This window comes from Aptenodytes patagonicus, chromosome 6 (assembly GCF_965638725.1).
Source record: "Aptenodytes patagonicus chromosome 6, bAptPat1.pri.cur, whole genome shotgun sequence".
NCBI classification, from domain to species: domain Eukaryota; kingdom Metazoa; phylum Chordata; class Aves; order Sphenisciformes; family Spheniscidae; genus Aptenodytes; species Aptenodytes patagonicus.
Window position 1 is genome coordinate 46,066,461 of NC_134954.1, and position 12,734 is coordinate 46,079,194.

The 12,734-nt window shown below is 45.2% G+C and overlaps 1 protein-coding gene across 1 annotated transcript in view; it reads left to right on the top strand.

Moving 5' to 3' along the window:
• The window catches only part of KLF7 (KLF transcription factor 7), a 63,722-nt gene that overhangs the window by 37,101 nt on the left and 13,887 nt on the right, over positions 1-12,734 (top strand). The window contains exon 3 of the mRNA XM_076342403.1: positions 12,605-12,728. Within this exon, the coding sequence (XP_076198518.1) occupies positions 12,605-12,728 (124 nt within the window). The remainder of the gene's footprint in view (positions 1-12,604; positions 12,729-12,734) is intronic.

Below are 12,734 nucleotides of genomic sequence, written 5' to 3' on the forward strand. Positions count from 1 at the left end.
TGGCACAAGGAAGACCTAGAAAGTCATGTTTGCTGTCTGTTCAGCAGCTGCAGTAGGGAGAGTGCAGGCACCTCCAAGTGTAATGGCAGGCTGCCTCAGTAAGGCACTAGCATCTCTAGTTTGTCATCTAGTGTTTTCTTTATACCCATCCACCCCTGAGCCCCTGTGAGGCACCCAGCAAGGGAGCAAATGATAGGGATCACAGAGAAAGACTCTAAGAAAAAACCCTCAGCTTGTCTTCTGCCGATTTCCCTTTGTGTTGCTGCTGTTCCACACTGGATACAAATGGCAGGTTAACGACGAGAAGCTATGATTTTCTTGACCATTTGTCCAAAGCACTGGCACTTCTGAAGTATTTGAGGTCACACCAGGCCTGAATCAGAGATATGTGCTCAGAGATGCTGTTTTAGGCTAAGGTGGGCTTGCTGGACAAGAACGGCCTGAGCAGGCTGGGAGCGCTGAAGGACTCAGGGCAGGAAAAGCCAAGTGCTCTCATCTCAAAAGCAGGTGCCGGGTTAGGCTCTTCCTAAGCACAGTGTGGGCATTTGTGTCTGGGTCACATCTGGGCAAGCAGCCAGGAGCCTGGATGGACCTCTCCTAATCCAGAGCCTGCCTTTCACACCCCATGTGGACACGGTCCTGCATTCCTACATACCAGCAGCAGCAACTTGCAAGCAGGAGCAGATGAACTGCAAGGCTTTGTGGAAGCTGACCTAAATACAGTGCCCACGCTTCTGCCAAGGGTGGTGGGGTCCCAAATAAAACCATGGGCACCATGGGGTAGGTGGTGCCCACCATATAGCACAGACCAACTGTGGGTAGGGAGACCAGCCGGGCCTGCATTAGCACTAGGAATAATGGCTGAAAAAGTGTACTTAAAGATAGCTAAAGGGCAAGCTTATGATGCAGAGAATGCAGGGTGGATTTCATGAATAAAATTGCCTCTTTCTGTTTTGCTGGAGTTTAGGAGAACATGTATTTGTGTCTTCAGAAAACAACTGTCTAACACCACTCTCAAAAGCCAGTTGGTTACCATATGTCAAGCAGTGAATGGTAATGTGCTGTGGTAGATTGAAATGAATGAGAGACAAGGACATCAGGTGAGGGCAGTTTGAAGACTAGTGCAGCCATTTCAGAAAGGGGAGGACAAAATACTGCGTGGGACCTGCTTTATCCACAGGTCTCTGAGAGCGTCCAAAATCTTTGTGTCGCTGCAGAACCAAAATCTTTCCATAGGTCAGCTTTTATACGTGATAAGAAGGCTTACAAAGAATTAAAAGCCTTTAAAACATTGCAGGCCAGTTTACAATCCCAGCAGTCCCCATTTGTACATAGGCACCCAAATGTTGTGTTGGGCAGATTTGCTCCTGAAGGTGTCTGGCCTTCAAAACCTGGGACTGAAAGCTGGGGCTGCAAAAACTGAATGCTGAAAAAACATTTGCAGGTGTGCTAGCTAAGCTAATGATGACAAGCATGTGTTTCGAGATAAAAGCTGATCCCCAGCTGAGCTCTGAAAGAAAGGTGTCCTCACTGTATGGCAGTGCACATTCAGAGGCTTAGCAGGGATTTATTCCTTCCTCCTGTACGTCTGGACTCTTACCACCGACAGAGAGAACTTAATAGTTAGTTGGACAATTTTGCAATGTCATTCTAGCTTTTTATGATGACCATAAGCGATCATAAGTACACTAGAAGCTTCTATTAGTTCTTGGAAATGAATGTTATAAAAAATACAGGCATGCACATCTGCATGTACTTTTGTTCAATATGTAACTGCATGGAACTGTATTATGGTTAATTTTGCATAAACTTCCATTTGGATGTCTTCTTGTTGGTCACCTGTAACTTTGCAAAGCTTTTCCTTCTTCAGAGTGAAATTTTCCACATTTGGTCTTTTTCCAGTGTGGTTACTGTTTGTTATTTTAGAAGTTGGAGGAAAAATATTTGTTTTTTAGGAGAATGTGGTATGTGTGTTGTGGAGGGGCAGGGAGAAAAGAGCTGTCCTCAGTGTAACAAGTTTAGCTAAAAACTTGGCCTATGTGGTGGAAAATAGTCTTTGAGTAAAAGACTTCTATCTGAATATCTGGGTAAAAATTAGCTTCAATGGACTAAGCTATGATCTGTTGTAAACTGACTTTCATATGAGTGTGTTACATGTGATACAATTTTATCATTAATTCTTTGCAAAACCCATAGAATCCCAAAGATGATTCTTTTCCTGGGCTTTGTTTGGCTTTGAATGTGTGTTAGGAAATGTATTTCATACAGAAAACCGCTTTATTTTTTAAAGTTTTCTCCCTGAAGATGCAGTGTCACCCAGCAATGGAATTTCATAGTAAGTTTGTGTCCTCCTTTAGTTACACTCATCTGGCAGCATTAATGAAATGGGCAGTTTCCAACTGGGTGCTTGTACCTCCCTTAGAGCTGAGGACAGGTGATCATCTGTGCCTTTTCCAAAATCCAGATGAGGAAACTTCCTAGCCGGTAAAATTAATTATCTTTACTCACTGCCTTGTGCTCTTGAGACCAGGCTGCTTGGTTCACCAAGGTTTGCCCAGCAGTATTGCCAAGACCTTTTTACCGAGCCCTGCTCAGCGTGAAGCAGCGAGGAGCTCCCGCACCGCTGGGCACAGCCTGCCACCTCCAGCCCCAGGAGAGGGAGAAAGCAGCAGGGAGGATGGGATCTCGCTCAGAAACATTGCATGCCTGCCACTGTGTAGGGAGCCCTGCCCTGGCACTAGGGCAGCCTTCACTGGGAGAACTTGCCAGTGTATTTTTTAAGCCCAAGCACACAGTTTCCTTTCCACCTCCACCCCCAAATCAAATCCAGTATCTGAATGAGTGAAAGCATTCTGGGTCTTCTTCTGTTTTTCTTTTTGTTGTTGACAAAACTGGGAAACAGAAAGGAAGGTATTTTATTTTCCCCTTGTGTTTTATTCCTGTGCTGTCTCTGCCAGTACACATCTTTTTTTTTTTTTTTTTTTTTTGTCATCTTTCTCCGATTTTTCAGTGGCAAAAGGGAGAAAATGAAGTGACACGTAAATGGTGAAAAACATCAGCACTTTAATAGTTTGAATAAGCAAAAAACCACATTCATTAGCAAAAATATGGAGCAAACCCATTTAAAATGTTAGCATTTGGAAAAGGGGGTGTCTATTCCTCTTAATTTTTTTCATCAGTTCTAGTCCCTGATACATGTTTCTTATATTTTGCCTGGAATATTTGCCTTTATATTTTGCCTGGAATTTCTTAGAAACTCTTGACCTAAAATGCAGGTGTCCAAAGAGCACATCTTTGATACACTGCTCTGGATTATGTAAATAAGTGCCATGTCCCATAAAGGGCTGTCTTCATTGTTCACCCTCCGGGATAACTTACAAAAAACAAAGGGAAAAAATATATTTCAGGGTCTTGGAAAAATCTGACCCAGTGAACGGCTGAATTTTTCTCCTTTTTCATCTGTTCCTTCTGCCGCTGCTACCTTGCCTTGCATCTTTGAGCTCACAGAGCTCCACTGAATCTGAAACTAAAAGCCCTTATTAGAGGAGATTTTTTTCAAAGTTCTTGCCGCTCCTCTGGGGACCGAAGTAATGGCAGCTTGAAGCAGCGGAGAATGTGTAATTAGGGCAAACAGCGATGCCTCACATGATGGGGAGAAACAGGAGGAGAGGAGGGGAAGCGGCAACAGCCCGGCGTGCACAGGCTGTTACTAGGAGACCCCAGCACGAAATGCATGAGATGCAGGGTGCTAATGGGCCAGCCCGCCGCCTGGGTACCAGCCCGACCTGCTGCACAGCTGCTTCTGCCCTCCCGTTGCCAAGCAACTCCATCCTTATTTTTTTCTTTTCTTTTTTTTTTTCCCCTAATCCCCCCCCGACTTATTCTGGAGGCTTAATTGGGTAGTTTTGCTGCCGGTGTTGCTGCCGGGTGCCCGCCTGGGCCTGCCACTCTGCTGCTGTCCCCAGGGCCTGGGGTTGCGGGAGGATGTGCTGGCAATTAATGGGGCAGAAGCGCGGGTTGTGCGCCTGGGCTGGCGCCGGTGTCCGTCCCCTGTCCCCACTCCCCGCAAGCTGGGAGCTTCCTTTGGAGAGGAGCTGCGGAGAAGCGGTTTGAAAGGGGAGTGGCATTTCGAAGGCTTTATCATTCTCAATGGGAGTCTTGCATAGACCTGAGGAGATAAAGCGCAGCGTTCCTCCCCACCTTCAGTGCTTGGCCTGTATGGCAACAGGCATTCATTAAATGCGTCCTCTTAAGTAGAGTAGAAAATGGAAAATTTCCATTTCTTTGAATGTTGCTACATGCTTTGCTTTTCTCTGCTTTTCAGCTAGGCAAGTGGGCTTTGTGGATGTGTGTTAGGTGCTTGTGCGTGTGTAAGACATAATGCTGCAAAGATTCATTTCTTTTTGTGTCCTGAATGGCTACATGCCGAAGACTGCTGCTGGCTCGGTAGACAAGCTTTGGCAAGGCCCTTAGGGACTAATCCAGAGCTTTGATGTTTGTAGAAAGACTGATTGGACATTGGGTCTGGTTCTTAACCTCTTTTCCCCCATCTCTAATATAGACATGATCAGAGCCATCTCTCTGTAAGGGCGCTGCTGACCTTGTTGGATGAAAGGACCTGTACATTGTTCATGGAAATGTACTGCTTTTACACTTGATCATCCCTGCCCATCTAAAAATAGGTACAACCTTCTCACATTGTGTATTTCACAATCCTGCCACATTCCTCTTCTGCCCCGTACTGTCTCCTGCCAGCTTTTCTCTTGTGCTTTGTCACCCTTTCAAAGGCTTTTCCATCTTTCCAGCAGGTGGCAAAACTGTGAATAAAATGCCTTTTTTTTTTCTTTTTTCTCTTTTTGGGTAGAAAGCATTGGTGAGCCACTTAAGCACTGGCCACTGCCCCCCCTTGCATTCCTTTGTAATAATAAAAATAATAATTAGGCTTCTATTCTCCAGCAAAAATCAATTAGGAGTATATTGAGGAATGAAAGGCTCAGAAAAGTATCTGAAATTGATTTTTGTAATTAGTTTTACTGGTTGATGGGTTGCACGCACATAGGCTTAGATGTTAGCATTGATCTCCAGAGGATGCGTGTATTAAATAGCCTGCTCTTCCTTTTTGCTAAAGAAATGAACTTATTAATCTTAAAAAGAGGGTGATGTTGTTGTGCGCTGAACTGCAGCTGCTCACTAGCTTTTCTGTAACCTCACCAGCAGAGCAGCTGCCTGAGCCATGTGATGATAACTTGCTGAATCTAGTGTGAAAGTGGGGATATTTAACAAACAGCAGGTCTTGGGCTATTCCTCTTCTGTGTCTCATATTTGACAAAGTGTGCATATGTAATGAGGGAGGACCGGCACGGGTGTTAAGGTGACCTGTCTGGTTAGATTTCATTTTTTCAGGAGTCTCTAAAACTGCATGTCCTTCTGCAACATGCTTCTATTAAATATCATGTAGGTCCTTCCATAGGACGAGAGGAGTGACCGGTAACATTTTCTGTTGTGCCATGTGCTGTGTGCTGATGTTCAGCTAATTAGAAGAATTATGGCTCGGCTTCATTGGTATGCCATGTATGTAGCTTGTAAAGCTCTCAGGGACCCTTGGAGATGAAGAGTGCTACATAAATATAAAATATTGTTAATGTGATGTTCCACATTAGGCGTCCCATTGTGCTGTGGCAGGCTTTCGTAATAAACTGCAAAGCAAATACGAATGCCTGCCTGGCGTTTCTCTGCAAGGCGATCTGGGGGGGCTGCTTCTCAGCAAAAACCACACCGGCTTCTGGCATTTCTGAGTGACTTGCATCTGCACTGATGACATCCCCATGGGAACCGGCCTCTGAAGGATGCCTTGGGTTGTCCCGCAGTGACACCGCTGCTCACTGCAACTGCATGGTCCCAGTCACCAGCCCGGGAACAGCAGGTCCCAAAAGGATTTCTCAGAAAGGGTGGTGAGGAAAGTTATTAAAACACTCTCTTAAAAAGCCAGTGGCACTACTTGATTCTTCACACATTTCTTTGCACAGCTCAGGCCGTCAGAGCTTCCTTATAGGAGAAATCCAGGCAAGAAAGCTTGCATTTAATTCCTTTTTCAGTTGTAATTTGCAGTTTGTCTGGTTCTCCAGGAACACCAGTCTTGGAGCAAGCATAGCTAAAGCTGTCTTTCAATACATATTTTTAGGCATTGAGGCTTTTAGAACTAGTTTCATTTTGAATAGTTTTTAAATCACAGATTTTAAAAAGGAAGGAAATGTTTTGTGTTTCATAAAACTTTTTTGGGGGGGATCCTGAAACTATATGTAAATAATTGATGGTGGATTAGAGCATGTGGTGATTTTTAAGGGGGTGTTTCTGTTGTTTTCTTAAAGCCACTTTTGCATGCTAGTAACATGATATTAAGGAGCTCTTAAAACATAGTACAACAAATGTCTTATTTGAATGGCCTTCAAAACGTGCATACAGGCAGGATTTGTTTTTTTTCCCTCAGTTTCTTTAAGCATTTTTGGCTAAATCGGTCATACTGACAAAAGCAGTCCTGTGACTGTACCACATTTTAGCACAGAGAGATACCAGCAAGGATTTTGACTGTGATTCTCCTCTGAAGTTTCATTGCAGGACTGGGGGCTTAAACTACTTGATTGTTTTACTAAGTACACTATAATCAACATATGTTTGTGGTGTGGTATTTAAGGTGGGGTGCAGGGGAGGGATAAGGAAATAGATACGGATGGATAATCATAATATCTTTGTTTACTTTTAATTCTGTAAAGATACAGGGTGAAACTGAAGCCTTAATGGGCATTTTTCCAGTGACTTTGATGGAGCCAGGATTTCACCCCACAGCATTGCCAACTCTGTGATCCTATCATGCACATCCCAAAATTTGGACTTCTTAAAGTCCCCGCTCGTGAAATCCAGGGAATAGAGAGCAAACTCCTTTCTCTGTATTTCGTAATAAATGTTTCTAGCCTGCAGGGCTGCAAAGAGAAGTTTAAAATCATGGCCCTAGGTTGTCTGCAAAGCAGAAGGCAAATGATCTCTAAATATTATTGCCTTCTTCTTTAAAATCTCATTATTTCTATGGGAGACTGGACTTGTGACTTTTTAACCCTTGGGGTTGGCAATAAATAATGCAGATATAAGATGTATAATATGCCCAGTGTCCATTGTGTGCTGTAGTTTTGTGATCATGACAGTGTCCCCAGCTGATGTCAGTTTTGTACCTCTGCATCCTGTAACCTAATGTTTCTACTAATCACTCTCTGTTGAAACAGCCACTGTGAGATGTCTGTAGCAAACGCTGCCTTGCTCCTTGTGCAAAAGAAATATCCCCGGGACCCAGAGGGTGCCTGCGGGATGTAGGTGGCAAGGACAGGGGGTCTCTGGATTTTGAGAAGAGACAACATCCCCACTGCTGTGTTTTGTAAGGGAATATTTATTGCGAAGGCTTGTATAGGGTTTACAGTCTAAGTATGTGTTGGAGAGAAAACCTGATGTTCTCTGTTTTGTGCCTGGAGAGCAAAGATACAGCTGCGTGCAGCTGAGCTGCTTGCCTAGCCCCCTGTACCATCAAAGGAGAGAAATCCACCTCCAATTCCAGTCTGACTGGGGTCTGATGTGTCACACTCCGCACATGCCTTTGCATCTCCATTAACTTGAAAAAGAGCCATATGTGGCTTCTTCAGATGATGGCTTTCGATATCTAAAGTTGCATGAGATGAAACTCACGAAGACTGCCCGAGGCTGGAAAATGGAGGGAGAAGTCTCAAGGACCAGTGCAGTGCCTCCATCACAGAACGAGCCCAGATCTATCAGTCATGTTTTGCTGGGAACCTGGTGTGTGTTTACCACAGTAGTGTTGCTAGGAGTGTGTGCTTGGCTCTTTCATATTTGCAAATGATAATTTTTTGGCTTTCAAGAGAAAGCTATACCAATAATTTGTTTATTTTTATAACTAGGTGCCTAATATTTAGAGTCTCGCATTTGTCTTAGTCACCAAAGGAATGGTGACCCGATTTCAGGGCTGCCAAAGTCTGATGGATTTTTGTTATGACTTACAAATTCTAGCTTCGCTATTGCATGTTTCCCATAAATTTGCAAAGGTTTTTGTCCTCTGGTTACCAGATTGGGCCAGGCTGGATGAAATAAGGAGGATGGAGGGCCAGACTGTACTGAGGTGTGCTTTGGAGGTACTTTTAGAAGAAGAGCTAGGTTGTGTGAGGTGCCATAAAGAGAGGTGGAACAGAGAGCCTATTCACCAAGCATCCCAGTCTCAGGGTATAAAAATATGCTCCAGGAAGATAAAAAGATTAAAATGGGCTATGGACCGCAGGACAGAGCCACAACGAAGAGAGGCTGCTTCACAGAAGTATGCAGTCACGATGGGCTGAAACCCTAAAGCATATCTGAAGGGCTAATAGCGTTTCTGTACCACTAGCTTTTCGGATGATGAGGTCCTTCTAGATCAGTAGGTTTCAGCACAGTGCTCTGTGCGCTTGCAGGCATGCACAGGCTGCTTCTCAGGGATCCTCAGCAGGCAACTAAGTATGTGTCTATGTGAGTGTTTTCTGGTGATCAAGTGTCCCCTTTTGAGGTGAATCTTCTGGTTGCCCCCATTCACTGTGCTTTGGTTCAGCCTGGCCAGAACACACGTGGTTTTGGATGGCCTGTCCTGGGAGGTGCTCTGCAAGTGCACAGCTGGAACGCTTCACCTACGGATGGGTTCAGGCCACAGGACCAGGCAGCAGCTAGCCAGAAATAACACCCTTCAAATGCATGCGGTGTGGATATTGGGTCCTGCATACCCACTGTTTCACTCAACAGCTCGCCTTTACTGCGCGGCACTGCTCTCTGATGCACATGCTGCCCAAGGAAACTGGAGTGTGGTCAGTAAGCTTGACATCACTAGGTAGCAGTCTCCACCACCCAGGGAAAAAATTAGAAAAAGCTGAAAGCCGCTATTCTGGGTTGATTCTAGAAGATTTTCCATAAGCAAATGGTACATTGTTTTAACACTAGTGCTCATCTCAGAAAATTGCATAATTCGCTGCTTGAACATGTGCCTGCATTGCTGGCTGGCTGCCCTTCCCAGGTGTGTTTGTGGATGTGTGAAAGCTGAACCAGCCCCACAGCGTGGAGCACATTCTGAACTGAAACAGCTGAGTATTTAACAGCTGCATATCTGGGTATCGGCTTCTTTTCAGATGTGCATTGGCTCCTCTGTTGAGTGCATTTGTATAAATGTGGATTCATGGGTTTGTTTAAGCACTGCACAGATCCTTGTGTTGAGTAAAGGTGACTTAAGGAGTAGGGCCTCCTTCCTGGGAGTGGCTTGCAGGCACGAGTTTTAAGTGCGGTTATTAATTTTGAGGAATTAGAGCCTGAAAAAAGTCAGTGTGGCACAGCTCCGTGATGTTCCTATTTTTAATTGGATTTTGAAGCTCATAATTAATTTGTTAAAAAGGAGGAGATCCTGGCCCTGTAGAAGTGAGTGGGAGTTTTGCCATTGCCTTCAGCAGAGGAGGATTTCACCATCTATCTCGCTAATCCTCTGCAACAACAGAAGAGCAGCCTGGCATGTGGAAAGGATCCTTCCCATTTCTTCTCCCTGCCATTGCCAGTAGTGAGGTAGGAGGACCCTCCCCCCCTTCTCCATTCCCATGCTTCCTACATATGTACACCTCAGCAAGATACGCTTTCATTTCATCTTTGGGTAAGGTGAAAGCAGCCATTAAAGAAGCAGTTTGTTCTTAGTCTTCACATGCAGAGATATGGAGGTCTCTCTCCTCCTGCCCTCTCATGTTTTTGAGTAGCTGCAGGAGGGTGGGAAATCTAACCTCTTTGAGGTCTCTGGGTCAAGGAGCCGTCTGACATGGCTTTAAAGGTCACCATGCTCCTTTGCATTTATCTTGTGCCACGCAGAGCACTGTATGCCAGCCTGCTGTCTGGAGCACAAAGAGGTACTGTCTGACATTTTGTGGAAAGGGGCTTGGGTTACGGAGGAGAAGCATCTGAAAACAAAACTCAGCTCAGGGCTGTGCAAGGCCAGACTGGGAATGCTTGAGAGAGGAGCCCCTGCAGCAAGTAAGAGAGATATGTGGCATCCCATGGGTTTACCAGTAATCATGCTTGGCATTTCTGTCTCTCGTAACCTATATATAGCACTGTACATTTTCAAAGCTCTTGACAAATGTTAACAAGCCAAACTCGGCTTCAGTCCTAATAGCCCTTGTTTCACAGAAAGCCCAGGATGTTTTTCCTTCACCCTTCTGCTCTGTAGGCGACTGTATCCTTCAGACTGGCTGTACCTGCCAGATTTGGCTGAGCAGTTGTCTTCTGCGTTTGCTCTACAGTGTGTGTAGCAAACATACGCTGCAAGGCGGTTTGTCTGCCTTGCTGTCTCCACTCTAAGGTAGGCACTAGAGAGCGTCAGAGAACCGAGGAAGCTGAATTATCATCGAGGCTTGTTTACTGACAGCTTTTAAAAATAATGGATGAACTGTTCAGACAAAACCAGTGCACCATCATAGACATGACCAGGGCTGGGGAAATCCCTTTTCTCTGAGAAGGGGAGAGCAGATGCAGTATGCCGCGTAGGATGGCAAGGGCTGGGGGGTGAGAGCACTGCAACTGCGGCTCTAACGTTTGGGGCCAGCACTGGTGACAGTGTTTGAATTACAGTTGAGTAACCAGCCCAGAAACAAGACACCAGCACTTGGGTCACTAACAAGAAGTTTCTTGCTTTTTTTTTTCCTGAAGAAATCCTATTAAAAGAAAAAAAAGAACAAAAGGCAAGTCTGCAGAGATGACCAGGCAGGCACAATCTGAGTGGGGTGGTGTTATTGTTGGCTCAGTCCATTGTCCTGTTGGGCATTTTCCCATGGTGGACTGCGGCACACAACAGAGACATCCAGGCTGGCCTTTCTGCATTCAGGGACTGAGGGACAAATGGATATTTTGGCGAAGTCTTGCTGGCTGCTGCCCCTTCTTCATTGCTTCACCCCAATGAATACTTTAATTTTGCTGCTGAGCCAAAGAAACTTCTCAGAGGCCAGTAAAATGGCTCAACTCCAGTTAACATCTCAGCCCACTCTTCTGTTCTCTCTGGGGTGGATGACCACTGTGCAACAGAGCTGCCTGTGCAATAAGAAGTCTGCAGAAACTCACCCACCAGGAAACAGCTTTTTTTTTCATGTATTTTGATGCAATTCTCTTGCCTTCTTCATTTTTCTTGCTCTTTTGGCCTCTCCAGTTTGTCACCTTGAAATACATAGGTCTCCCATAATCAGATCTCACTCCTTCACTTGCTGAATAGACATGCTAAATATAGAAATCTGCGTCTCTGCACTGAGAAATTTGTCTGCTGTGGCCAAGTGATTGTTTCACGTGACTGGCATAGAGAGGTCATACAGACTGCAACTTCAGTTTGGTCAGTGGTGGGATTTTTAAGATCACTTTCTTAGCAATTTTAAGAGCAAATAAGTAAGTAATAATCCCTTCTCTGTTTATAATTCCCAGCTTAGAAGCTTGGTAGTGAAAGTGATTTCTTGTCTGCGTTTTATCTTAACTCCCTCCTCTTCTAATGCATCCATACGGTGCTGACTGCGTGGAGAATAGTAACATGGAGTTTACATAGGAGGAGATGCACTGGAGCATTTGTTCTGGGGGGAGATGATAAATTTGCATGCACAGGAATACATGTGTACTGCATAAGAAAAGGGGAGGCATGAGACCTTGGAATTCTCCATCAGAAGGTGTTAATGACTCCATGGATGTTACGCCATGGCAGACTTTGATCCACAGAGACCGGTTTGCATTAGAAGATAAGTAAATGTAAACACAGCAGACCAGAATCTCTCCTGTCTTATCACTGCACCATTTCGCTGCCTTCAGTGGTATGGTTAATATTTTGGGGCAGAATAACAGCTGATAAAGGTGTAGTGCAAAAAGCCTGAAGGACCAGCTGATTTAAAGAAGAAAACATTTCTCCTCTCGCACTCACTGTCCTGATGCATAATTTCTTGAACCAAAGAATAGTTTTTGTTGTCAGAAGCACCTAAAGAAGGTGCAGTCCTAGGGGGCAGCGGGCATGAAAGCTTGAGGGGAACAGGTGTGAGCCTGGCCACATGAGGGGTAAATGGCAGCCGGGGTAAAGCATGCGATGCAGTGGTGGTGGTCGCTCTGGAGTGGTGCACACCTGCAGTGTGCTCTGGTGTTAGTACAGCCACTTACAGGTACCACAGTAATTCATCTGGCAAGGGCAGAGTGAGCTGAAAAGCTGACTGAAAATCAGGCTTCAGCCACACAGCAGAACAGGCATCTGGGGACGTTCTGAGGGCTTCTTTGAAGAGTAATTGACTGGTTTTGTTAGAAATGGGAAATAAGGTTGTGCAAGAATTTCAGCAGCGGTAAAATTTGGGCTGGATCCATCCTCAGTACAATGCATCATAAGCCCTAAGTTGTTTCCATCCCACACTGGCCATGAATTGTGTGACGGGCTAACCTGCCTGAGTGGGACAGAGGTGAGGTGGGAGGACACAGGGCTTGCAAGTTGAGTGCTCAGTAATCCTGCTGCCACGCTGACTGTTCTCTCCTCCCTCTGCAGGTGAGAAGCCTTACAAGTGCTCGTGGGAAGGGTGCGAGTGGCGTTTTGCACGGAGCGACGAGCTCACAAGGCATTACAGAAAGCACACGGGTGCAAAGCCCTTTAAATGCAACCATTGTGACAGGTAATG